The sequence below is a fragment of the Neodiprion fabricii genome, chromosome 2 (assembly GCF_021155785.1).
Source record: "Neodiprion fabricii isolate iyNeoFabr1 chromosome 2, iyNeoFabr1.1, whole genome shotgun sequence".
Taxonomy (NCBI): Eukaryota; Metazoa; Arthropoda; class Insecta; order Hymenoptera; family Diprionidae; genus Neodiprion; species Neodiprion fabricii.
Window position 1 is genome coordinate 5,784,154 of NC_060240.1, and position 27,161 is coordinate 5,811,314.

The 27,161-nt window shown below is 36.6% G+C and overlaps 4 protein-coding genes and 2 long non-coding RNA genes across 13 annotated transcripts in view; 3 read left to right on the plus strand and 3 right to left on the minus strand.

The window, feature by feature from the left end:
* LOC124174597 (myosin heavy chain, non-muscle) overlaps positions 1-12,012 on the plus strand; it is a 39,201-nt gene extending 27,189 nt beyond the window's left edge. Inside the window, exons 4-12 of one of the 3 annotated variants that reach the window (XR_006868953.1) lie at positions 3,158-3,181; positions 3,651-3,683; positions 4,529-4,621; positions 4,722-4,884; positions 4,971-6,307; positions 6,428-9,347; positions 9,444-10,059; positions 10,187-10,253; positions 11,515-11,672. Coding sequence is in view for 2 of the 3 variants with exons in the window: in XM_046553835.1 (XP_046409791.1) it covers positions 3,158-3,181; positions 3,651-3,683; positions 4,529-4,621; positions 4,722-4,884; positions 4,971-6,307; positions 6,428-9,347; positions 9,444-10,059; positions 11,515-11,644 (5,316 nt within the window). In the remaining variant the exon portion in view is untranslated. Of the gene's footprint in view, positions 1-3,157; positions 3,182-3,650; positions 3,684-4,528; positions 4,622-4,721; positions 4,885-4,970; positions 6,308-6,427; positions 9,348-9,443; positions 10,060-10,186; positions 10,254-11,514 lie in introns of all 3 variants that reach the window. The other 2 variants (XM_046553835.1, XM_046553836.1) reach the window with 2 other exon arrangements.
* Positions 2,453-11,252, minus strand: LOC124174632. Its single transcript, XR_006868962.1, has 3 exons — positions 11,208-11,252; positions 4,788-4,872; positions 2,453-4,592 (listed from the first exon to the last, which is right to left on the minus strand). It is a non-coding gene; the product is annotated as an uncharacterized LOC124174632 (long non-coding RNA).
* A 1,906-nt stretch (positions 12,013-13,918) lies between the features above and the next one.
* LOC124174620 (26S proteasome non-ATPase regulatory subunit 10-like) lies at positions 13,919-15,480 on the minus strand. Of its 2 annotated transcripts, XM_046553917.1 has the most exons (4): positions 15,251-15,476; positions 15,065-15,163; positions 14,417-14,705; positions 13,919-14,335 (listed from the first exon to the last, which is right to left on the minus strand). In XM_046553917.1, the coding sequence occupies exons 1-4, from the start codon at positions 15,356-15,358 to the stop codon at positions 14,139-14,141; spliced, it is 693 nt and encodes a 230-aa protein (XP_046409873.1). In that variant the 5' UTR covers positions 15,359-15,476; the 3' UTR covers positions 13,919-14,138. The 2 variants fall into 2 exon arrangements, with proteins under 2 accessions (XP_046409873.1, XP_046409874.1); XM_046553918.1 differs by lacking the exon at positions 15,065-15,163 and having other exon boundaries at positions 15,251-15,480.
* LOC124174630 lies at positions 15,454-16,079 on the plus strand. 2 transcript variants are annotated; one of them, XR_006868960.1, is made up of 3 exons: positions 15,454-15,592; positions 15,688-15,937; positions 16,020-16,079. It is a non-coding gene; the product is annotated as an uncharacterized LOC124174630 (long non-coding RNA). The 2 variants fall into 2 exon arrangements; XR_006868961.1 differs by having other exon boundaries at positions 15,688-15,925; positions 16,020-16,078.
* Positions 16,080-20,605: 4,526 nt separating this feature from the next.
* Positions 20,606-23,010, plus strand: LOC124176973. Its single transcript, XM_046558930.1, has 4 exons — positions 20,606-21,167; positions 21,276-21,442; positions 21,534-21,740; positions 21,840-23,010. The coding sequence occupies exons 1-4, from the start codon at positions 20,918-20,920 to the stop codon at positions 22,179-22,181; spliced, it is 966 nt and encodes a 321-aa protein (XP_046414886.1). The 5' UTR covers positions 20,606-20,917; the 3' UTR covers positions 22,182-23,010.
* Positions 22,361-27,017, minus strand: LOC124176971. 4 transcript variants are annotated; one of them, XR_006869491.1, is made up of 12 exons: positions 26,719-27,015; positions 26,172-26,293; positions 25,864-26,034; positions 25,562-25,659; positions 25,144-25,188; positions 24,595-24,745; positions 24,377-24,511; positions 24,184-24,318; positions 23,930-24,061; positions 23,612-23,798; positions 23,210-23,429; positions 22,361-23,108 (listed from the first exon to the last, which is right to left on the minus strand). XR_006869491.1 is itself a non-coding variant. In XM_046558924.1 (11 exons), the coding sequence occupies exons 2-11, from the start codon at positions 26,289-26,291 to the stop codon at positions 23,263-23,265; spliced, it is 1,341 nt and encodes a 446-aa protein (XP_046414880.1). In that variant the 5' UTR covers positions 26,292-26,293; positions 26,719-27,015; the 3' UTR covers positions 22,361-23,262. The 4 variants fall into 4 exon arrangements, 3 of the variants coding, with proteins under 3 accessions (XP_046414880.1, XP_046414881.1, XP_046414883.1); XM_046558924.1 differs by having other exon boundaries at positions 22,361-23,429; XM_046558925.1 differs by lacking the exon at positions 25,144-25,188 and having other exon boundaries at positions 22,361-23,429; positions 26,719-27,013.
* Between the last annotated feature and the right edge of the window lie 144 nt (positions 27,018-27,161).

A 27,161-nucleotide genomic window follows, 5' to 3' on the forward strand; every position in this document is an offset into this window, starting at 1 on the left:
AATATTTGCACAGATGTTACACCATCAACTTGAGCGTTATATTTTATATTTTATTCGTTCGCGTATGATGTTATATACGGAGTAAACTGCGAAATGAACACGGTTACTTTATACAGGTAGCTTATATTGAATAGGAAATGGATCGTTGGAGTTGTTCGTGATTTTTTAAATACGAAATTGAAGCATTGTTGTTATTTGCTTATTTTTATTTATTTTTCTTGTTAGTTTATATGCCCTTATTTTGTTTATGAACTTCCAATTCTCAGTCTGTAAAAAATATTATATCCTCAGGTTGAAGAAAAATCTGTAACGTGCAATATCCGAAATTCGGAAATTCCAATGGATTTGAAACAATTTTGAAATCTTGGAATTCACGATATGCGATAATTAAAGGCAGGCTTATTTTTATTGTGTTATATATACACCGTAGCGTTTGTTTACCGTTTCAATTTGAGTACATAGTTTAAAGATCGCAAGCGAGATTCGGTTGAGTCGGGTTAGTTTCATTAGCTCTTTAATTTGCATATATACTGTACGGAAATATTTTTTTACACGTATCAAAATCATTGCCCATATATTTATACATATACACGTATATGCGACAAGTTTTTTTTTTTTTTTTATTCCTCATCCTGGTATGAAAATTACAACAATGCTAACCGATTCGAAAATTCCCAAACTGAGGACTGAAAAAAATGTTCGGTATATAATATTATGTCTGCAAAAAAACTGTTGAGAGTCCTCGTTTTTTTTTCCTTATTTTTTTCTTTTCCATTTTCTTCTACGCAAGAAAGAATAGGTTGCATAAAAAACAAAACAAATAACAACAATCATAACGCGGACCAGTTTCGCAGCACATTGTCGTATAAAAAGCTGCGGGTAGTAAATGGCAATGATCGTAAAAGCGAATGGCCAAGATTTGACCTTTGACTTTGACGGTTGCGGCGGAATTCGATTGTTCTTAAATATACACGTAGTAACATACCTTTGATTATACCTAGGTATGTACAAACACTCGGTCTAATCTCTTTGACGACGTTCTGCAGATGTAACTCGTTGATACGTAAATTTATTTGTTAAAATGTTTTATTGATAAAATAGCTATTATATGAGGAAAATTGCATTGTTATTATTATTACTATTATTACTATTATATATAATATTATAATAATTATGTGCGTGGCTTGCGGAATTCTTATGTACATTATTACATACCATATAAGTCGCGTTACAATTTCACAATTTGCAGTTTTATGTTCATCAATGGACGTTCTTGCAGACTCGTAATGTATATAAGAACGTACGCATAGTATACGTGCAATGGTATTTTTATAATCCTGCAACCTCGACATACATCGAATATATTGAGATCGCCTCGCGAATTGATTAACGAGAGTATGTATCCCTCAATATATATATACATATACACATATATAGGTATACCTATAAGGTGCGTGTACCGCTTCAGGTGTATTCTTTCCTTTTTCTTCTTCTTCGTTCACTCCGGCGATTACGAGCATTTTCTTTTTTTTTTTCTTTTTTTTTTCTTACATTTTTTAAGGACCCACTGTAAATTCGTTGGTTTCAACGTCAGTTGTTGCAGCAGCGGGGCAGGTTTTATGTGTAGTGTTCTCCCCCCCCCCCCCTCCCCCTCCTTTTTTTTAACTCTTTCCGTTTACGTTCATTTTACACATCGCGCTTTGAAAAGGTCTCAGACGTTGAGTCACTCGCCCCGGCTTGTATATTAATATTATTGTTATTATCGTTATTATATACCTGAGATACGAGATTCCCGAGTCTCTCTGCAGTCTCCAACAGTCGACAATAATAAGAATTTAAAAATGAGAAAAAAACAAGAAAAAAAAGGTAACCGAAATAATCCGAGGAATTAAAAAACATTCGTCGTACGAGAAACAGAGTTATAGACAATATTGTACGTACATAATAATAGTAATAATAATGATTAACCTGTGAACAATAAAGTTGTATAATAAATTGTATATCACATTCAGACAAGTGCAGACAGGAATATTGTGGCGCATAAATTATCTTCGTTGACCGGATAAATTATAACAAGTCTTTAACGACGATATTAACATAGGACAGAAAATTGACCACAGCATGGGACTTTGACGTGGTCGGTAATGCGTAACCGTTAAGTAATTTACTTTTATTGCTCTCTTCTTCTTACATTCTTTCCTTTCTTTCTTACATCTCTTATCTATAATATACAGGAAGTCGTGACTCCGGTTTAGAAAATTCATCGTCTATAAGTAACAATTAGCATTTATCGTCGAGATGATATTAATATAAGCATATAATTGTGTAATTATCAATTATCAGAGTATCGTTATTATAATCATGTTTACGATGATAAGTAATTATTATCTATACACACGTATTTACAAATTTTACAAGGCGTTGAAGTAAATTGAGAAATCACATCGATCTATATTTAATGTATCTAATCGAATTTGCACTCGGATGCTTCGTTTGATCCGGGATGGTTTTTTTTTTTTTTTTTTTTGCTTTCTTTTATTCGTTTAGCAATCTGTACGGAATTTTGTAAAATAGTTGTAAAAGTATTTACCGATTATTACTATTATTTTTCTTGCGACTTGTTCCAATTATTGTTATTGTTATTATTGTTATTGTCGTAATTATTCAACTACGCGGTACTTGGTTCGCATCGCGTGCCGCACATTATGAAATTAGATTAGGAGCAACACCGTCAATCATTATTATACGAGATAGTTATCGTTAATTGCATTATGAATGCACTTTACGCAATTCATCGCGCACACCTTTGCGTGTTCCCAATTTCTTGCCCCCCCTGCCCCTCTTTTTTTGTAAGAAGCACAAAAAATATAAATTAATTGTACACAGGGTTAAATCCGTCTTAATTTTCACGATTGGTCTGTCATACTTGTAATTTATTTTTTTCCACGAAGAATGTATGTGAAAATTTTTTATTTAATTTTTTTTTTTTTTTATCCTAATTTACGAAGTTTAGATAATTAAACGCATATAATACGTGTAAGTTATATAAGCAAAAATGTTTTAGAAATTACGTTATATTCTGTGTAAAGAGACGAGTGAATCTAATGTTTAAAATTTCTTTTATTCTCGGTGGTGACATTTCCGGATCCACCCACAGACTCCAAGTCCAGCGTTGATCATTGTAAGTTGAAATATTAAATATGAACAGCCAAATCAGGTTTAACGTATTATATAGGTATATAATTTATACACCATTCCTTAGATGTGACGCTTTATTAAAAATGAGAAGAAAGAAAAATAATTTTTTTAATAATTATTTAGGTTTCGACCGTTTTTTAACACGTCTACGGAATTTACCAGATTTTTTTTCCTCTTGTTTTTTATATATATATAGGTATATAATTAACAAATATATGTGGCTGTGTTTTTTTTCAGTTTTTCCAAATTTTGGCCTAAGTATTAACAGTATCATTGTTTCGTGTTGCTTTTTTTTCTCACATCAATATTCATTATTACTACAATTTTGTAACAAATTCATTTGTGAAAGTAACAAAAAATAATGACATCTAATTATGGGTTGTTGTTGTCTTTTTTTTTTTTTTTTTTTGTTTTGTTTTGTTCACTCGCTTTCCTGCTCATCGTAAATGAAGTCACCTACAGGGACGCTTACGGAAAAATTTTCGGTAATTAACACTGATCATTATATACGAACACACGTGTAATCTATTATATATAATTATTATATGCATAACGATGGTGCTGCCTGCTTGATATTTTTTAATGTGGTTATTTATATCCTGAAAATTGCTTTTTCTTTTCTCTTTGTACAATCTTAAAACAGGGTAGTTTATTTGAAAAAAAAAAAAGTGCAGAATTAATGCTTGCTGTAATTTTTAACTCTCTGTGTCTTCTGATATATTTCATGTGCGGACGATAATAATCGTTGCCTGAGGGTATATATTACCTGTGTTGCAACGTGGGCAACTTTTTTTTTTTTATCGCATTCCTCACATATATGTATATGTGTATCTGCAGTGCTTGCAAAATTCGTAAACATTCTGCATCGGTCGCTGTGCCGTATCATGTTGTACGTTTGAAGTTCTTTTTCCTATCTGTATTTAAAATTCTTTGTCGTTACCAATACTGATACAAAAAATATGAGTTCAGAGTAAAATATAGAAAAAAAACATAGTATTGCAAGAAAGTAATTTTTCTTCGATCATATTCCAGCATGTGTGTAAAACTTCAATATTTTCACCGATCAAACAGATTTTTGTTTTATGACGTCCAAAATATTTACCAGTAGAACGATTCTGTATGAGAGTTGATATTTTTTTGATTATTTGTAATGAAAATTTGATACGGTACAAGTGTCGTGTAAAGTTACTCTAGGTAATCGCATGTGGAATTTTTAATTAATTTTCGCTGCAAAAGGAGGGAATTTTGGTAAAATTTTGCACTCCGTAGTCTCGCATTATTTTTGTTATTATTCGCAGATTTTTAACTTGTGACTGAATCTGTTTCGCAGGGTGAACTGGAACAACAATTACTGCAAGCCAATCCCATCTTGGAGGCCTTTGGAAATGCGAAAACTGTCAAGAATGACAATTCATCACGTTTTGTAAGAATAAAATCGTTATTTAACATAAAAAAAAAATCGATTCCATTAGTTTACTCATCATTGCAGTGCAACTAAATTTATGCACTTTGTACACTTCCAGGGAAAATTCATCAGGATCAACTTTGATGCATCTGGTTACATTGCCGGAGCCAACATCGAAACTTACCTCCTTGAAAAATCCAGGGCTATCCGTCAGGCCAAGGACGAGAGAACCTTCCACATATTTTATCAACTTCTAGCCGGCGCCTCACCTGAACAGAAAAGTAAGTGTGGAGTAATCTTCTTACCGAGTAGTTTGATATTGCAATAGAATTTTAAAATTAAAATTCTTTCCATTTTTCATTTTCAGAGGAATTCATTCTGGAAGATCCCAAAAACTATCTCTTCCTGTCCAACGGATCGCTGCCAGTGCCTGGCTTTGACGATTCTGCCGAGTTTCAGTCGACGGTAAAATCAATGAACATAATGGGCATGACGAGCGAAGATTTTTCATCGATATTCAGAATTGTGTCGGCGGTGATGTTGTTCGGGTCGATGCAGTTTCGACAGGAGAGAAATTCCGACCAAGCGACACTCCCCGACAATACCGTCGCCCAGAAAGTTTCTCACTTGTTGGGTCTGAGCGTGACAGAAATGACGAAGGCATTCCTCAAACCGAGAATCAAAGTTGGCAGAGACTTTGTGACCAAAGCGCAGACAAAAGAACAGGTCGAATTTGCGGTCGAGGCCATTTCCAAAGCCTGCTACGAGAGAATGTTCAGATGGCTTGTCAACAGGATAAATAGATCCTTGGACAGAACGAAGCGACAGGGAGCAAGCTTCATCGGCATACTGGATATGGCTGGTTTTGAAATATTCGAATTGAACTCCTTCGAACAGTTGTGCATCAACTACACCAACGAGAAACTGCAGCAACTCTTCAACCACACCATGTTCATCCTCGAGCAGGAAGAGTATCAGCGAGAAGGTATCGAGTGGAAGTTCATCGATTTTGGCCTCGATCTCCAGCCGACAATCGACCTTATCGACAAACCTATGGGCATAATGGCTCTGCTCGACGAAGAATGCTGGTTCCCGAAAGCAACGGACAAAACGTTCGTTGAAAAATTGGTCGGAGCTCACAGCGTTCATCCGAAATTCATGAAGACCGATTTCCGCGGTGTCGCAGATTTCGCGATAATTCATTACGCTGGTAAGGTCGATTATTCGGCCGCCAAATGGCTCATGAAGAATATGGATCCTCTGAACGAAAACGTCGTCAGTCTTTTGCAGCAGTCTCAGGATCAGTTTGTGTGCCACATTTGGAAGGATGCAGAAATCGTTGGAATGGCGCAGCAAGCCCTCACCGATACGCAGTTCGGGGCGAGAACTCGGAAAGGAATGTTCAGGACCGTTTCTCAGCTGTACAAAGAACAGTTGGCCAAGCTTATGGTCACTCTGCGTAACACGAATCCGAACTTCGTCAGATGCATTATACCGAATCACGAGAAACGGGCTGGAAAAATTGACGCTCCTCTCGTACTTGATCAGCTGAGATGCAACGGTGTTCTCGAAGGAATTCGTATATGCCGTCAAGGCTTCCCCAACAGAATACCCTTCCAGGAGTTCAGGCAACGCTACGAGCTCCTCACTCCCAATGTTATTCCAAAAGGATTTATGGATGGCAAAAAGGCTTGTGAAAAAATGGTAAGTGTCGAGATTTTCGGGTTCGGTTTAGTTGTAGATTTTTATTCCGAAAATGATAATTACAAGCTGTATAGTCATGTAGAATATTTAATAAAACTTATTTTTGTCGCCTTTTTACAGATTCAAGCCTTGGAATTGGATCCGAATCTTTACCGCGTTGGTCAGTCGAAGATATTTTTCCGTGCAGGAGTGCTGGCGCAGCTTGAGGAGGAAAGAGATTACAAAATCACTGATCTGATTGTGAATTTCCAGGCGTTCTGTCGCGGTTTCTTGGCCCGCAGGAATTATCAAAAACGTTTACAACAGTTGAACGCTATACGTATTATACAGAGGAACTGTGCAGCGTACTTGAAACTTCGCAACTGGCAATGGTGGAGGTTGTACACGAAGGTTAAGCCACTTCTTGAAGTTACCAAGCAAGAGGAGAAGCTCACGCAGAAGGAAGATGAGCTGAAACAAGTCCGGGATAAGCTTGAGATGCAGCTTCATTCGGCTCAAGAGTACGAGCGAAAGTATCAGATGGCTATTGAGGAAAAAACGGTTCTAGCCGAACAGTTGCAGGCTGAAGTCGAGCTCTGTGCCGAAGCTGAGGAAATGAGGGCGAGACTTGCTGCGAGAAAACAGGAGCTGGAAGAAATATTACACGACTTGGAGGCTCGGATAGAAGAGGAAGAGGAACGAAGCACCGGCCTAACGCAAGAAAAGAAAAAGTTGCAGTTAAACATAAGTGATCTTGAAGAACAATTAGAGGAGGAAGAGGCTGCTAGGCAAAAGTTACAGCTTGAAAAGGTTCAGTGTGATGCTAAAATAAAGAAGCTCGAAGAAGATCTTGCGCTGTCGGACGATACTAATCAAAAATTGCTCAAAGAAAAGAAGATTCTTGAGGAGAGATCCAACGATTTGTCGCAAACTCTTGCCGAGGAAGAGGAGAAGGCTAAGCATCTTTCGAAATTGAAAGCAAAACACGAGGCGACAATCGCCGATCTTGAGGAAAGATTGCTCAAGGATCATCAGCAGCGACAAGAGGTGGACAGGTCTAAGCGTAAGGTAGAAACCGAAGTTTCGGACTTGAAAGAACAGCTCACTGAGCGTAGGACGCAGTTCGAGGAGCTTCAATTACAGCTGGGTAAACGCGAGGAAGAGTTAGCTCAGGCTATGATGAAAATCGACGAGGAAGGAGCTGCCAAAGCACAGGCTCAGAAAGCTCTCAGGGAACTGGAATCGCAACTCGCAGAATTACAGGAAGACTTGGAGGCTGAAAAAATAGCCAGAAGTAAGGCGGAGAAATTGAAACGAGACCTTAACGAGGAATTGGAGGCCTTGAAAAACGAGTTACTCGACTCTTTGGACGTTACAGCGGCACAACAGGAACTTAGAGGTAAAAGGGAACAAGAATTAGCGACGTTAAAGAAAAATCTTGAAGAAGAGACATCCATGCATGAAGGTACTTTGGCCGATATGCGCCATAAACATTCTCACGAATTGACGGTAATTAACGAGCAGATGGATGCGCTGAAGAAGGCTAAAGTCGCTTTAGAAAAGGCAAAGTCGACCCTGGAAGCTGAGAATGCCGATCTAACCACCGAACTAAGGTCCGTTGGTGCGAGTAGACAGGAATCTGACCGAAGGCGCAAACAAGCCGAACAACAGTTAGCCGAATTAAATGCTAAAGTTGCGGAAGTTGAGAGGGCCAAACAGGAACTGGCTGAAAGAGCTGCAAAATTGCAGCAGGAAGCGGAGAGTGTTTCTCAACAGCTGGAAGCTGCCGAATTGAAGGCGTCCGCTGCTCTGAAAGCGGCCACCACTTGCGAGTCGCAATTTGCCGAGATTCAACAGCAACTAGAAGAGGAGACAAGGCAAAAACTTGCCCTCAGTTCCAAGCTGAGAGCACTTGAAGGCGAAAAGGAGAGTCTTCAAGAGCAGTTGGACGAGGAGGAGGAAGCCAAACGATCTTTGGACAAGCAAGTACAAAGTCTGACCATATTGTTAGCCGAGGCAAAGAAACGTGGCGACGAGGAGGCCGAGGCTGCGGTGGCTTTGGAAGAGGCGAGAAAACGCTGTTTGAAAGACATCGAAGCCCTTCAAAGGCAAGTTGAGGAACTACAAGCGGCAAACGACAAATTGGACAAGTCTAAGAAGAAGATTCAAGCTGAATTGGAAGACAGTAATATCGAGCTGGAAGTACAGCGGGCGAAGGTGATGGAGCTGGAAAAGAAACAGAAGAACTTTGACAAGGTACTTGCGGAAGAAAAGGCGATATCTGAACAGTATGCTGAACAACGTGACGCCGCTGAACGGGAAGCGCGAGAAAAGGAAACCAGGGTACTTTCGTTGACTCGTCAATTGGACGAGATGAATGATAAGGTTGAAGAGCTTGAGCGGGGCAGACGGGGACTTCAGGCTGAGCTCGACGAACTGGTGAACAACCAGGGTACCGCCGACAAGAACGTACACGAGCTCGAGAAAGCTAAACGCGCACTCGAATCCCAGTTGGCTGAGCAAAGATCTCAAGTTGAGGAGATGGAGGACGAGCTTCAGTTTACCGAAGACGCAAAGTTGCGACTAGAGGTAAACATGCAGGCACTCAGGGCGCAATTTGAACGTGATCTCCAAGCCAAAGAGGAACAGGCTGAAGAAAAACGTAGAGGTTTGGTCAAGCAGTTGCGAGATCTCGAAGCCGAACTTGAGGATGAGAGGAAGCAGCGTGCTGCAGCCATTGTACAGCGTAAAAAGATGGAAGCCGATTATAAGGACATTGAACAACAGTTGGAAATGCATAACAAGGTCAAGGAAGATGCTCTTAAACAGCTTAAGAAACTTCAGGCACAGGTCAAAGACTGTGCAAGAGAAACCGAGGAAGCCAGAGCTGCGCGAGATGACTTGGCCGCTAGCGCCAAGGAAACTGAGAGAAAAGTCAAGAGTTTAGAAGCCGAACTTATGCAACTCACTGAAGATTTGGCAAGCAGCGAAAGAAATCGGCGTACTGCTGAGAGCGAGAGGGATGAATTTCAAGAGGAAATCAACAACAATGCCAATAAGGGTACAATGCGTTTCCTGTTTTACAATTTTGCAATTTGTTTTGTTCCTGATAGTATTTTAAGAATGTTTTTAATGAAGCAATTTTCGATTATTTAAGGTACCTTGCTACTAGACGAAAAACGTAGATTGGAAGCGAGAATTGCGACCTTAGAAGAAGAGCTGGAGGAGGAGCAATCTAACAGTGAGATTCTGATGGACCGAGCCAGGAAAGGACAGATCAATATTGAACAGCTTACGACAGATTTGGCGACGGAACGTTCGACGACCCAAAAACTTGAAACTCACAGAATGTTACTGGAGAGGCAGAACAAAGAATTGAAGGCGAAATTGGCTGAGCTGGAAACTGCACAACGTACAAAAACCAAAGCAACGATTCAAGCTTTGGAGTCGAAGATAAATAATCTTGATGAACAGCTCGAAGCTGAAGGCAAAGAACGGTTTGCACAGCAGAAAATCAACAGAAAGTTAGACAAGAAGTACAAGGAGGTGGTTATACAGCTCGAGGATGAGCGAAGAAACGCTGATCAATATAAGGAACAGGTTGAAAAGGTCAATGTAAGAATGAAGGCTTTGAAGAGACAGCTAGATGAAGCTGAGGAAGAAGTAACTAGAGAAAAAACTCAGAAACGAAAGGCACAACGGGACTTGGAGGACATGATGGAGTCTCACGAATCGCTGACTCGTGAGGTTGCCAACTTGAGGAATAAATGGAGGTAGTTATACTCCCCTTTTCTATTCTCTTAACTCTTACCATCTGTGTATTAAAGGGTGGCTTGGTAATTACTATTCAATTTACTTGTTGATATCCATTTTACAATGTATATCGTCGATTGATTTTAGTTCCTACTGATCTTGGAAAACAGGCAAAAGAGCAGTCGCTGCTTCAATAATACAATTGAAACCCAAGGTGCATTTCGTCGAATTGTAAATTAAGTTATCAATTTGTGATATATGTGTATATCCCTATATATTTAGGAATCAATGACGTAGGTGATTAATCAGGTGATCATCGTTAAAAAGAATAATTATCATTGAATGAGCTTACATCCCAATCGTGATAAAGAATATTTAGAGTAAGTTATCACATTATCTCTTGAAGACGGTTAAACTGTTTTTCTAACTATTCAACCAGTGGAGACAGATTACGATTCGTAATGTCGGAAGTAAAAAAAATTTAATCCTGACTGAACTTTTATAAGCTTAACGAATCATGACTGAATTAATAACTAATTTTATATGTGAATCTGCATAACTGATTAACTGTAAGCTGGGAGACAATTTTTATCTCATGACAAGTTGATGATTCAACTCTCAAATATTATTACAGCCCAGTCTATATTTGGTTTATTTCAATGCTCGTCATTCATTTTCTTCATTACATCGCAACTGTATAGGACAGAAATAATTTGCTTCTTAGCTGCGGGTGATATTTAGGGAAAAACAATTCCACTGCCTTTTCTCTGAAAGGAGGCTGATGCTTTTATGACTGCCATCCATACCCTCTATGTCCTGTTGCTGATATCTTCCTATTTCATGTGTCAAATCCTCCCAGCATATAATAATGTACGAAATTGTATCAAATCAAATATATCGAACGTTATTGCATATTTTATTTCTCTCTCTCTCTCTTTCTCTCTCTTTCTCTCTCACATATCTCTATTTCTCTTAATCCTCAATATAATAGAATGCTTATTAGTATTGACATTTTTCAAAAATAAACTTTGTCTTACTCTTTGAGAAATATGAAGAGTATAGAATACGTAATATTGGCAAAAGTTTTACATTGTACAATGATATCAGACATTTATAATTTTCTGTTCAATTCCTACATCGATTAAAAGATAGGGAGAAAATTACTTACTAGCATTCTCTCTTTCTCTACCTATGGGCTTCAAAAAAGGAATGAAAAATGCAGAAGTCACGTGACGCTGCAGATACAAAAAGCGGGCTATTTTTAGAATGAGGTTCATATACCATGAAGGCACTACCAAGCATATCATTGATATACGAGCAGGGATAATATTAGATCCAGTACTGTATTTAAAAATTGTTGAACAATGATTTTTTTATAATTTTTTTTGTATATTCCAAGTATGGTGAAAAATTTTTGAAGTTTTATCCGTCAAGAGTAAGATGTTTGACTAATTTAAATTTGTATTTTTTTTAAGACGAACGCCAGGAATTGGTCTCAGCTCTACTACTCGTCTCACAAAACGAGGTTCCTCGCAGACCGGTGGCTCCGGTGACGATTCAACAACCCAGGACGAAAGTATGGATGGCGAAGAAGCTGCGAATTAAAGTGGCCATGGATCTTCCTTTTTAACAATATAATACAATATACTGTTATTATGTCGTAACGCATAATGCATACAGACCATCTGGAGAAATGAAAGTAATGTGGTCTTAAAAAGATATATGAAGATGATACTAGAGTTAAGCGAACCATTGGATGATTCGTCGATTAGCCATTTTTCAACGGTAGAAAAGATATACAAACAATAAAATGGTTTGCCATCTCCGAGCTGATGTTAAATTAATTTTTTTAATTTTTTTTTTTTTTTTTTCCAACCACTAATACAGTCATAGATATGCGAAAGAGAGTAAAGAGGGTAGATACATAGGTAGAGATAGAGTTCAATACAAGGCTTCAATCTGAGTTGCCATTGGAAAAAAAATGAGAAAAAGTAATAAGAAAAAGCAAGTTCTTTTTTTTCATGAAAGAAAATAAAGAGTTAAAATAAAAAATCTACAATCTGTACATAACTTTACACCTTACTAATGAGATCACGAATTGAATAACGATAATAATTATAAATGAAGGAATACGAATTTTGATGAATTGAAAACTGAACCATTTGATCCCCGACTCTTTAACAGTACCAATTGCATATGGACTAAAAAATTTGTAAAACTTAAATTAAGTTGGATTTAAAAGATTTCATGAAGTAGATAAAAAATACTGCATAATTAGAGGAAGAAACACGAATAACACATTTAGTGTAAATCGTTGATAACCGTAAATTATTTCGCATATATTATTATGGTTATTAAATATTTTAATAATTGACCAATAATATACACGCGACGCATCATTCACGGGCTAGTAGTTTCATTTTAAAAGGTTTTATGTCTTATGATTTTTTCAGTATTTTTCTTCTTCGTTAACAATTCTTTTTTTTTCCTGTTATTTCGAAAACCATTTAGTATACATACCTACATACGCATTTATATATACATATATTATTATTATGATTATTATTATTTTTGGCATGATTATATAATATATTTCATAAAACCATAGAATAAGTCCTTTATATATTATTCCGAAAAAAAGCAAATAAAATACTTAAAAATTGTTATCATTATTTATATATTTTTTAAAACTGAATACAGTACTTAATTGACATTTAATTTTCCCATTTCCGGGATCATATCATTTCCTAACCTCTTGAAATAAAATTTCACCGGGTCAGGCATACAAACACATAACGTTATTCAAAAGCAATTGCGGCCAAATGAAAAAAAGACGAAGAAATCAAATAAAGATTCGCAAGAAGTATACTAATTTGACTGATAAAAAATTCAGAATAACTTTTACTATTGGACAAATAATAGGCATTATAACCCTTGAGAAATGAAAGAATAACATTTTATACAACAATTATATAGTAGTTTGTGTATTCGAATAAGAATTAAACATGCATTTTTATACAGTAAGCATTTTACAAGCTGTCGTTTAGAATGATTTACACTTAGAAAGCGGTGAAACATTTCATCACCTCTTAATGAAAGGATAATATATTTTGTAATTGTGAGAAATATTAATATTAATCAATATGTAAAGACATTTAAGTAGTGATGAAAAGGATTAAAAAAAAATAGAAATTGATCGAATAAACGAAGCAGGAAGTATCCAAAATGGCATTCTAAAGGCTAAGAATTTAGATCGAGTAATTTTAGAAAGTTGTAATGTTTGTTGGTTTTGAAGAGAACACAGAGTTATTGGATATAGAGCTGGAGTTAAGTTTTTATTAGTTTAACCGATGATGAGTAATTGATGCCGTCTTCCCAGCCAACTAATGAATCATACTGGCAAGGAGATTTACTGAAACTCTAAATCCACTATCTCCCAAGCGTGAATAGTAGGATTTTTAAGAGGATAACGTGAAAGAGTACTGAATGACTAAGAGACAAAGACGAACATTTTGTCACTCTGTTTTCCTAATAATTTGTAATTTAAGATACAACGCTCTTTTCCTTTACTCTTCAATTAGCGAAAGTATTTTGTAAATATGTTTACGCAGGATATTTTATTCAGGGAAGCTAATTATATTAATTTTTCTTTGAAAATGTTATGATCAGATGTTGTATATCTTTCTTTTTTGTTTTTTTCTGTCTTCATTATTATGTGGTATGTCATTGGTAAGGTGATTGAGAGTGAAATTGTTGAACAGAAAGGAAACTAGGAGAAAACCTTTCAATAACTTTTTATATTATACATAATAATTGAAATAGAAAGCATGCAACTTTTACTTCAGCTGAATGTTAGGTTTAGAAAATAAAACATGCTGATTAAAATTTGTAATGAAAAAAGTAAACGATCCTTTTATTTGCCACAAGTTATGTACATATATGGTCCAAGGCATGCATAGGTTGTAGCAAACTTATATCATGTATGACTTAATTATTGTAAGTATACTTTCGCACGAATCTTGACACATTCAATATTATAAATTCAATTTCATGCATAAATTACAGCACGTCGCAGATCTTTACTTCATCTTCTCATTTTTCAAACTAGTGAATTCTTATCGTGAAGTTCTTTCAGCTGTTTGGCGAATACAACATTACATAACTCCAGCGGTGTTTTACGATCTTTATTCGTCAATTCAATCGAAGCACCGTTTGAAACCAATACTTTAGCTTCTTCTTGTCTGTCTTCTTCGCATGCCAAATGTAACGCACTATTACCATACGCGTCTCTCTGATCTGGATTTGAAAACAAAAAGTTGCGGATGCATATAAATTCTATAGTAAAATAAAGTAATATTTTTGTGAAATTCAATCTACCGATTTTCAGCTGTTTTCCGTACTCCAGGAGAAGTTTTACGATCGCTAAATTTCCTTTTGACGCGCTTCGGTGAAGAGGCGTTGATCCCCGCTTGTCGGCGATATTTATATCTGCATTTCGTTCAAGCAGCGCGGCACATATTGTTTTCCAATTTTTCGAAGCTGCATATTGAAGCGCTGAATGACCATCGTTCGTCTGAGCGTTTACATTAGCGCCTTGGCTCAACAGTAGGTTCACCACTTTTTCACGACCCCCCGAAGCTGCAAGAATTAGCGGCGTCATTTCCATCTGTCAAACAATAAGACAAATTCGAAAAAATTATAGTTTTCCATTCGTTTAATCGTTTTTAAATAAGCTACGATAATTCATAAGCATTGCGACCCTACGTATGGATTTGCATTTCCATATTGGTCACATGAGCAAACAGCGTTCTACTTAAGCGACGGGCGAAATGAAGCCTTATCATTGGCTCCGTATGACAGAAACTTTTCATCTTGTTGGGTATTCGTTTTCCAGTTGCTACACTCGGTACAATTGTTATCAGGCTTTAAGAAATGGCGACGAACCAAGATTACGCATAACTGGCGTGTAAAATAGCGTATAACGGGTATTGCCGATATGAACATATTTTCTCCCGGAATACTCACATCATCTTTTGGATCCGTTGGAAAACCTAGCGACAGAAGGTACGAGACCAGATCATCGTGTCCCCCTAAAGCAGCCCAATGAATGAGCATTCTGCCATTCTATACGCCGTGTGATGGATGAGCGTTATTTTGGTATAAACATATATCTGCGGTTCAGGTGAAAGAAACTGTAGATGCAGTGCTTACCGCGTCCATGTCGGTTTTGAGTTTTGGATTTTCATTGATAAGTATTTTTACGGCTTCTGTTTTGCCTCGATAAGCCAAATCGTATACAGATGATACCGGCGGCCCCATTTTTGACTGAAATTTTATGACTTTCACTAATTTGAACCAGATTCCGTCGACTAAAGAATATAAAGACAGTTGCCCTTATGGGTTTGGTGTGACAACCGAAAATCTTCGTGCGCTTGCGCCCCCTGAGATGTTCCAACGGTAGAGTTGAGAACTTATTGCCGAACATTAGAGAGTTACCGATGTCGACATGATCCTGGCTGCATTCACCTTCCGAGTAACACTGTCTTCGAAATGGTAAGCCCAAGCCGGTACTTGCCTGTGTGTACTTATCACCTTGTCGGCGATACAAGAAATTAATAATGAGAGTAAATTTCTTCCAAAATTTGTAGCAAAACACAGTGTTCGTACGCACAGGGAAAACCTGAAAAACTGGGAAAACTCAGGGAGTTTCTTACAGCAGAGAGAAGTCAGGGAATTTCGAAAATAGGACTGGAATTTTAAGTTTCTTGGAGAAATTCGTTCTTATACGTACATTACTTGATATCAAACCTACTTTCTTTTTTTTCTTACTGAAAATCGCTGGCTGTTGTTTGTAAATTAGTAGTCGGACAGTAAATTAATTACTAGGTAATATTGAAGGTATTAGTATTATTAAGCAAAAAAATTGTCATTAACCAGCAGCATATTTCTTGGAAGGTTATTGAAAAAATCTTATTTTCAGGCTGGAACACCTCGAAAAGTCAGGGAATTTCGGGTTCCAAAAAGCGTACGAACCCTGAAAACAGTGATTTAATTGAAGTATAGGTACCCGAGAGCAGAATGTATACATAGATCATAAATAATAATAGATCAGATGTAATAATGATGCTGAGACCAAGAAGTATGTATGTATATGCGGTCCATGTACGATATTATTATATATGATCCATGTACGATTGATACGTCGTGCATACCGTAAATTTTATAATTTTCCTAGAGACAAACTAGATTATCTACAATAATACGGCTATAATATGAAATTAGAAGAATTATTCATTTCGAAATGGGATTCTATTCGACACGCGCTCAATGAATTCCATAACATTAATATTCATAATTATTACAACAACTTTTCATTTCTTCTCTCGATCTTGAATTTCCGTAGGCATGGAATCGAAACGCTGTTTTAGCTAGTCGCAAGTGAAGTATCTACGTTGGGTAGAGAAGCAGAATTGTTTTTCGAAAAGTGTTCGAATGGAAAAAAATTATCCGACGCTGTTTTGGATGTGTTTTTCACATATTTCAGTGTCCATTTAAGCCTGCTTTAGAGGCTTCAAAAAACCGATTTTTTTTTGCATAGATGTCTACCCAAACTATCCAAGAATGTGTCCCTAAAATTTCAGTCGCAAATTCAAAATATTTTCGGAGTTACAGAAGAAATAGTGAGCAAGCGTCCAGCAGGTATACGAGCGGTTTTTTGAAGTTTTCAACCAGTTTTTTGAAGAGTCTGAACCAGTTTTTTGAAGTTTTGAACCAGTTCTTTGAAGATCTGAAGGGCAACTCTATGGACCAGGAATCACCGATTAGCATATTAATGCGGTAAGTTCAAGAAAATTACGATTTTTTATGTACGAAAACTTTGACGCACGATTTCTCCGTTTTTTATTTTTACGCTTTTTCCTAATTGGTGGGAAAGATAGGAAAAAAACTAAACGTCCTTTCGAAACGAGACAAATTGCATTGTACTCGGGATGAAATTCTCTTCTAGTTGAACCTAAAAAACCTTGAGAAAGTTAAGATTAACCCACTTTTTAAAGAATCTAAAGTGAATTATTTTCGCAAGAAAAATGAATTTTTTTTTCATTTGCGAAAAATTGTTGAATTTTTCACTTTTTGCGGAATTTTCTTGGTTTAACTAGAAGCTATACTATTAAGAAGTAAAAATTTTTTTGGTTTCTTTGTTTCAGATGGAAATTGCGACCTGCACCTTTCCGGCCGCACGACAAATGCATACTGGAGACGCCTCGGTGAAATGCTTGTACCAGGCATAATATGACATGTATCCTAATGAAAAAATTCGAGAAGACTGTTGAAATACATAACAATGAATCCTGGAAGTTTTGTTTTAATCGGATATTTCTTTCCTTCCCAAAAAAATCCTCGAAAAAACCGATTTTTTGAAGCCTCTAAAGCAGGTTCCCCCTTAATCTGGCATGCATCGTTCAAGTCAATACTGAGTTCAAAAACTTTTTGCTCTGGAAATCACGAGTAAAAAACTCCTCAGCGTTTTTGCTGGATTTATGGTGAAATTTTCGACGATTTGCAAAATTGCTGAAATCTGTTTATTGATGCACTGTATCGACGTAATGTTGCGAGGGAAATCGATTGGGCGCAGTCCCAATACGCTGCGATCAACGCATCAAAAGTTACAGCCAAAAAACGAGACCTGTGTTTTCGACATATTTCAGCAGGTGCTTTTTCCTTCGTAATTTCTCTCCTGTTGATCCCACGCTGCTTTTGCTGCGTTTTCTGAGTTGCTGGGGGTCCAATTAGTCAAGAAAGAGTCATCCAAATCGAATCTGAGACCAAAGGTTTTTTGCCCAAAAAAAAAGTAAGGCTAACCCCTTTGTGTTTTTGGCGAAAATTTTCGCGATTTTGAAAAGTGCTGCAATAAATTCTTTCGTGCACTTTTCCGACGTAATTTTCCTAGAGAAATCGATTGGGCGCAGTCCGAATACGCTGCGAGCAACGGATCAAAAGTTAGAGCGAAAAAACAAGGACCTGCGATTTCCACATTTTTTGACTGGTGCTTTTTCCGTCGTCATTTCTCTGCAGTTGGTCCTACGCTGCTTTTGCTGCGTTTTCTGGGTTGCTGGGGGTCCAATTAGTCAAGAAAGAGTCATCCAAATCGAATCTGAGACCAAAAGTTTTTTGCCCAAAAAAAAAGTAAGGCTAACCCCTTTGTGTTTTTGGCGAAAATTTTCGCGATTTTGAAAAGTGCTGCAATAAATTCTTTCGTGCACTTTTCCGACGTAATTTTCCGAGAGAAATCGATTGGGCGCAGTCCGAATACGCGGCGAGCAACGGATCAAAAGTTAGAGCAAAAAAACAAGGACCTGCGATTTCCACATTTTTTGACTGGTGCTTTTTCCGTCGTCATTTCTCTGCTGTTGGTCCTACGCTGCTTTTGCTGTGTTTTCTGGGTTGCTGGGGGTCCAATTAGTCGAGGAAGAGTCATCCAAATTGAATCTGAGACCAAAAGTTTTTTGCCCAAAAAAAAAGTAAGGCTAACCCCTTTGTGTTTTTGGCGAAAATTTTCGCGATTTTGAAAAGTGCTGCAATAAATTCTTTCGTGCACTTTTCCGACGTAATTTTCCTAGAGAAATCGATTGGGCGCAGTCCGAATACGCTGCGAGCAACGGATCAAAAGTTAGAGCGAAAAAACAAGGACCTGCGATTTCCACATTTTTTGACTGGTGCTTTTTCCGTCGTCATTTCTCTGCAGTTGGTCCTACGCTGCTTTTGCTGCGTTTTCTGGGTTGCTGGGGGTCCAATTAGTCAAGAAAGAGTCATCCAAATCGAATCTGAGACCAAAAGTTTTTTGCCCAAAAAAAAAGTAAGGCTAACCCCTTTGTGTTTTTGGCGAAAATTTTCGCGATTTTGAAAAGTGCTGCAATAAATTCTTTCGTGCACTTTTCCGACGTAATTTTCCTAGAGAAATCGATTGGGCGCAGTCCGAATACGCTGCGAGCAACGGATCAAAAGTTAGAGCGAAAAAACAAGGACCTGCGATTTCCACATTTTTTGACTGGTGCTTTTTCCGTCGTCATTTCTCTGCTGTTGGTCCTACGCTGCTTTTGCTGTGTTTTCTGGGTTGCTGGGGGTCCAATTAGTCAAGGAAGAGTCATCCAAATCGAATCTGAGACCAAAAGTTTTTTGCCCAAAAAAAAAGTAAGGCTAACCCCTTTGTGTTTTTGGCGAAAATTTTCGCGATTTTGAAAAGTGCTGCAATAAATTCTTTCGTGCACTTTTCCGACGTAATTTTCCGAGAGAAATCGATTGGGCGCAGTCCGAATACGCGGCGAGCAACGGATCAAAAGTTAGAGCAAAAAAACAAGGACCTGCGATTTCCACATTTTTTGACTGGTGCTTTTTCCGTCGTCATTTCTCTGCTGTTGGTCCTACGCTGCTTTTGCTGTGTTTTCTGGGTTGCTGGGGGTCCAATTAGTCAAGGAAGAGTCATCCAAATTGAATCTGAGACCAAAAGTTTTTTGCCCAAAAAAAAAGTAAGGCTAACCCCTTTGTGTTTTTGGCGAAAATTTTCGCGATTTTGAAAAGTGCTGCAATAAATTCTTTCGTGCACTTTTCCGACGTAATTTTCCGAGAGAAATCGATTGGGCGCAGTCCGAATACGCTGCGAGCAACGGATCAAAAGTTAGAGCAAAAAAACAAGGACCTGCGATTTCCACATTTTTTGACTGGTGCTTTTTCCGTCGTCATTTCTGTGCTGTTGGTCCTACGCTGCTTTTGCTGCGTTTTCTGGGTTGCTGGGGGTCCTATTAGTCAAGAAAGAGTCATCCAAATCGAATCTGAGACCAAAAGTTTTTTGCCCAAAAAAAAAGTAAGGCTAACCCCTTTGTGTTTTTGGTGAAAATTTTCGCGATTTTGAAAAGTGCTGCAATAAATTCTTTCGTGCACTTTTCCGACGTAATTTTCCTAGAGAAATCGATTGGGCGCAGTCCGAATACGCTGCGAGCAACGGATCAAAAGTTAGAGCCAAAAAACAAGAACCTGTGATTTCCACATTTTTTGACTGGTGCTTTTTCCGTCGTTATTTCTCTGCTGTTGGTCCTACGTTGCTTTTGCTGCGTTTTCTGAGTTGCGGGGGGTCCAATTAGTCAAGAAAGAGTCATCAAAATCGAATCTGAGACCAAAGGTTTTTTGCCCAAAAAAAAAGTAAGGCTAACCCCTTTGTGTTTTTGGCGAAAATTTTCGCGATTTTGAAAAGTGCTGCAATAAATTCTTTCGTACACTTTTCCGACGTAATTTTCCGAGAGAAATCGATTGGGCGCAGTCCGAATACGCTGCGAGCAACGGATCAAAAGTTACAGCCAAAAAACGAGACCTGTGTTTTCGACATATTTCAGCAGGTACTTTTTCCTTCGTTATTTTTCTGCCGTTGATCTCACGTTGTTTTCGCTGCGTTTTTTGAGTTCTTGGTGGTCCAATTAGTCAGGAAAGGGTCATACAAATAGAGCGAAAAACGACCGGTCATACGACTAAACTTGTAGCCACCTAGCGACAACGCGACACACGACAGACAACACAAAGATGAATGGAGGCATCAGGAGACATGAGCCACGGGTCAAGTGTACTCCTCTGTTATAATAATAAAGTGCTCATTTATTACACATGACGCCATGCGATACGTGACTGTGACGTGATGTGTGAGATGTCCATTGAACATTAACGAAGTAACGGAAAAGACCAAATTATTTTAACAAAAGACTAATATATGTATTTTATTTATTTAATTCTTATTATTGCATAGATTCAGACTTGATACAGCAGGGGATTAATATTTTTTAAAACTTGTTTGTCTCAGCACGTCACACAGTAATCATAATTTTCTATATCAAAATGAGTGAGACAGAATCAAAAGATGACTTAGAATCTGTCATTAAGATCCAGACCTTTGTATTTTTTGATTTGGAGACGACAGGTTTCATTCATGGCTCTAGTGTGCCCAGAATAACCGAAATATCTCTCATTGCAACTGCAAGAGATTCCTTACTCAGTACGGACCTTACCTTGCCCAGAGTTTTGCACAAGCTCCTAATCCCGCTGCAACCTATGCGACTCATTCCATTGGAAATTTCTAAAATAACAGGTTACTACATACCACAAACGTTTGTTATCATTTAATGAGACTCCCTTAAACAGTAACTGAACAGTAATTAAACAGTACTGAAATACTAAATGATTCTCTTAATTCCAGGTCTCTACAACGATTTACTGGAACACGAGAAGTCGTTTGATCACCATGCATCCGACTTATTGAACTCTTTTATCAGTAGGCTACATCCTCCGGTATGTTTTGTGGCTCACAATGGAAACAGATTTGACTACCCGATTATTTTGTCTGAGTTGAATCGCATCGGAGGGGTAATTCACCACGATTAATTCCTTTATTGATTAAAGTTTCATGCACATCATCATCTCAATATTCGATGACCTGTTGTTTTCATTTTTACAGACTTTATCCAAGAATATTTTATGCGTTGATTCGTTAGATGCGTTTAAAAATTTCTTTAACCACGGTCATCCTGACGAAAGTAAAAAACCTATTGCTCCGTTAATTGTATCCAGCGATGAGAGTACAACATTCTTTGATGATGGATGCGACACAGAACTCTCTGTAGCCCTCGATGCATATGAGGTCTCTTCGACGTCTCTAAGAAATGTAAGAGATCTTAAAACAATTAAACTATTAATTTGATCAAATATTTAGAAAATGTCTAATCTAAATAGCATTTTGACAAGTTTTGCTTTTGTTTATTAGGAGTGCGTTGATGTAAAATACGTACAGTCAAGGCAAAAATTAAATGAGACAACACCAACGCATCAGAAAAGCAATCCAATGAATATTAAACCACGTAAGCCCTTCAAGAACAAAGATGGATCACTAGCTAAAAAACGATTGCCATTTACCTATGGTCCGCCCACTAATTTCAAATTGGAAACACTATATAGGCACCTCATAGGTGTTGATCCACGCAATTCTCACTCTGCAGAGGATGATTCTTTATCGCTGCTTACCTGCGTACTCAAAATTGGTGTTTCGTTCGTTTCTTGGGCAGACCGCAATGCTGGTCCATTGATTCGATGTGCAATAAAAAAGTAATACAGCTTCATCTTTTACATGGAGTTTTATTATTATGAGATCTCAGTACCAAAAGAAGCTGTGAATGTTGCTGTTAAAATAAATATAGCATGCTAGTTAGAGTTGCTGCTGAATAAAAGTTATCCAGAACAGGAATGTAAACTATGCAGATACAATGCATAGCATTTTTGCTCTACTAAGTTAAGTTGGGTTGAAAGAGAAATTTGAAGTTATTGCAAAAATGGATTTATCCTTCATAATGAATGTTCTGTGATATGCAATCTTCTACCATCGATTACTCTAATTTTTATCAGATTTTACCTATTTAAAATTCATATATATTTTTAATTAAAACTAAGTCATATTTGGGTTTGCCAGACAAAAAATCTACAATTGATTTTCGCGTATATTACTTCATGCATGTACAAAAATCTTATATCTAATAAAACCAATGTGTACGGGGTAAAAAAATATTTTACATATCCTACCTATAATTAAAAATGATTAAAAGTAGCTATAAAGTCATAACAGCTGAAACACGTATTAAATATAAAATATTTATAAAATATGTGATCGGATAAAGGCTGAAACAAATTTTAAACAAATAGTTTTTATATGGATAAAATTTTCTAACTAAAATAGTTTGTATAACTGTAATAAAAATATTTTTAAAAAACCTTTTATAAACCTACGATATTAACGAGATTTTAACATAATATTGTCACATGAATTCCTAATTTAGAATTTTTTCCCGATAATGTACAATATCTAAAACTCCCGCTGACATTTATGCAACATCCGCACTTTTATGTACAGTGACGAATATCGTGCTGTACAAGTGTACGTCAAATATGCTTATAAAAAAGTACAATAATAAAACATTGCTTTCGGTAGCAATTTATCTTCCAATTTGGTTTGTTGACTGCTATTCGAAGTGCTACGTGATACCTGTACCAGTGTAAAATTTATATAATCTATTGATATATACCCAAGTATATCTTCGTTTATAGTTTACTGAACACTTGATCCTTGAGTAATGCAAAAGTTACCTATGCATAAGCATCAAGAAAAATCTGCTGCATTAATGCACACTCTATCGTCGTTATTGAATTGCAGGATTCGGGGCTGAAATATTCCAATAGGCGTTCCATAGACTTGATAAAATACCATTATTTTGAGAAGTTGATGCTGATGCGGATTCGATTCTCATTTCTTTCATCGCAGAAGAAAGCATTGACGTTTTCAACTTTGTCAATTCGTCTTTGTTCACTGTAAAATCAGATACATCTTGAATTAGAAGGTGGAAGGTATTATTTACAGGATGATATCAAAATATTCTTATTTTGATTTGTAACAATTTCCTTTCTAGTTAAAATTTCTGTACATTAATCATCAAAATTTCGTATCTGCTCTTTCGATACTAAGAAATTTTCCAACAATTTAAAACTTACGTATGTATTCTGCAATGATATACTCATCGCTCTGAATTTTTTTATCGATATCTTTGATTATTTTATTCAATCTGTCATTTATGTTTGACATTTCTTTCTGGCTAATGTTGACCAACAGATTGTTTGTCGGATTCCAAAAATCGTATATTATACCTTTTCCAGTCGATTCTTGAAATTTTTTCAACATCTGGAATATTTATCAAGCTAAAGTGAATTTTGAAAACATTTAAAATTGGCAGTAATACGAAGAAATCACAAAATTTCGGCTGTAGGAATTACTAATTGTTGACAGTGCAATAAACAAATAGATGTACTTACATAGTAAAATATCCACGTGGATGGTAATCTTTGAAAATCGGAACTATAATCTTGGTTCTCCAATTCCCGAAGGAACAAAGTTTTTATGAAGTAACTAGCGATGCTTTTAAAGTTTTGGGTATCCCTCAATTTCTAAGCAAAGAAGGACAAATTTGAGGATTTTAAATTTGGATGTATTGAAAAACCAAGTTTCTTAAGACAAAAAAGGATAAATAATGGTATTAATTTTTACGGCAATATTCAATAATTAGTACCTTCATCTGTCTGATGACTTGTTTAATACTGCCTTTAAGCAGTTCCTGTTCTCTTTCGTAGAAGCTTGGTCTCCACAGTATATGATTATTGGAACAATTCTGTAATGGTTTCGATACGGCGAACCAATTCTTCTTCTGTAATTATAAAAACTTGTTGCATAGTCAGTTTGAGAAATATTTGATTTTGTATTACCTTAGTGTGACTCCTGAATGGTCGAGGAGGTGCGGTCAGAAATTCAAGGACTGGAACGAGATCCACATCTACGTTGTGTCCGTTCGGTATGTTTATTTTCAACGTTAGTGCTGGGCCACTTTTTTTTTGACGCAGCTGAAATAAGTGATGTATAATTATTTTACATTTTCCTGAGACTTAGAAGTAACAGATCTGGTAACAGCATTTATTTTACTTACTGTATATTTTATTCCATCCACTGATAAAATGTACTCATTGTTAGCTGGAGTTGGAAATGATTGGAACACCCTACTCGCAACCGATTCGAACCACTGACGGAATTGGTTTTGATCAAGATACATTGATTTGTCAAACCACTTATCCATAACTCTGAAGATAAAAAATAATACATCAATTAAATATACGTGTAGTAAAGTCTTGAATAAGTAAGCCAAAGTATGTTATATGGGAAGTGATGGTTCTCTCGGATATTTTTCTTGGAAAACATCATATGCTACTCAAAACTTAATAGAATAAAGTTCGGAAAAGTCAATTCAAACAGTGTTTGCTTTCCTGAAAATAAGGTAAAATAAATGACGGGAAAATTAAATTTAATCAAGTACAGGCATCAGAACTATGGTGAAAAAAACTTGTTTCACATTGCATAGACCTAAAGAAAAACAAAATCATGAGCAAATCTGAGCTTTGACAACCGTGAAAATCAAATATGAGCAAGATTATAAAACCCTGTCTTCTTATTGATTAGGTTTGCAGGTAACTTGACTCACAACTTTCTATATCTCTGCCTTTGATAAACAGCTGCACGAGGTCTCCTGAAAGAATTTTCATTCCGAATTTGATCAATCTTCGAACATATATTATAATTATTGCTAGCATATGTTTCTTCATAACAGGTATTCACAAATTGGATTGCTGCATCCAACTGATAGGATGAAACCTTGACTTCAAATTGAAAAAAAAGCGTTTTATTATTCAGTTTGCTTGTAATCAGATCAGAAGAAATTTGTCTTAATAATACTGATCTCCAAGATATTATGAGTCTGAATGTATTTCACGATTATAGCTGCAGGGGCATATTTTTTGATAGTAGCAATATCTATAACATCTAACTGAGAGGTGCGAGTCTCACTGTATATAAATTGATATTATAGTTTAATTTTAACTCAGAACGTGGATAAAACTTACTTATACTCAGACCATCTAGGTTGTTTTCTTAAGTTTGGTAGAACATCTGACATTGCTTTAATTTTCACATATCCTGGCTTCTCGGAAGCTATTAAAATCTATCAAGCAAAAGACGAAAACTAGATTAAAACAAAATTTTCATCAAATATTTGCAAATTTATTTTTCCTTCGTCTCTAAAAATTATTTCTCAATGAACAATTTCAAAGCACATTTGTACGTAAGGTTTGGTCAATAAAAAGAGTGACCTTTCAATATACATCAACGAAAGCATAAGAAGAAACTTAATATTTGGGCTTCTTACGTTCAAAGTCTTGTAGTCGATTGGTAGATTTATGATAACATTTAAATCATACTCTTCCGGCTTGCCTACTTTAAGGCCTTCATAATAACTGCCCACATAAACAATCCGCCGATAACATGCATTGAATAGTGGATCCTTTTCTTTCATTCTTTCAATGAACGTCGACAAGACCTATATATCACAATTGTAAATACTGATTTCCATTTGCGTTCGTTTATTTATTTATTTTTACCAACTATTATTTTGTATGTCTAACAAAGGTAATTTTTTGAAATTTTCGTAAAGTACCACAATATAATAATACACACCCTTTGTAAATGGGCATTGTATTCCTTTGTTTCGTCAGGTTTCAATGTGACAAATTGTTTATTTATTTCATTGAAAATGCGGTCTGATTTAAATCTTGGATCGACAGGTATAGGCGCCATGTCTGTAATCAGTTGAAATAAAATACGTAACTCCTTCTGTTATTCTGTCAACAGTTTCCTAATATAGACTATCAATTGTATATTCCTTGAAACATATTTATACAAAAGTCGTTTCTATCCAAGTTTGATAATGTCATCTCAAATACGTCTATAAGTATACAGAAATCGCGGTAATTTGCCTATTGGCAGCTCCTAATTAAACCCAAATATAAATTAAATTTTTAGCAAACTTGAATTCAAATATTTGAACTATCACCAACAACTAATCAGATATCCATAATTATACAATGTTTCACAAAGTTAGTTAAAAGTGGTTAAAAATTAAAGCTTGGTATTCGCAAACGCGCGGCTCAATGATCAATTCATTGTCGAAAATTTGTAGACTAGTTAATGATAGTCAATGCGAAATAACGTAAAAGAAACGTACCTTTTGATTGTGGGAAAGAATTTCTTTGAAAACCTGAGTGCGTACTGTTATACTTGAATTCTCCCGGCGTTATGTAACATATATCGAACCACGTATCGAACACTCGTTAAACAAACAATAGACAGAAGTATGTTCCCTTGAATTTACGAAAATACGCGTCAATCGTCGACGTTGAACTGCAATTGAATTTTCCACTCGATTGTTTTATACACGAAGTTGTACGCCGTTATAGGATTCCCCGGGTTTATAAATGATCAAAATAGACCGGAACCCATCTCACGACACGTAGACGGTTCTGGATCGAATGATGTTTCCCTGCATTGAAAGCTCAACGTCAAACCGGATTCATAAAGCAGCACGCAGCCGGCATTTCCGCCAATCGCAAAGATCGCAACTCGCCATGAGGCGGTATTAAGGCGGGTTTGCACGACAAATTCGATTCG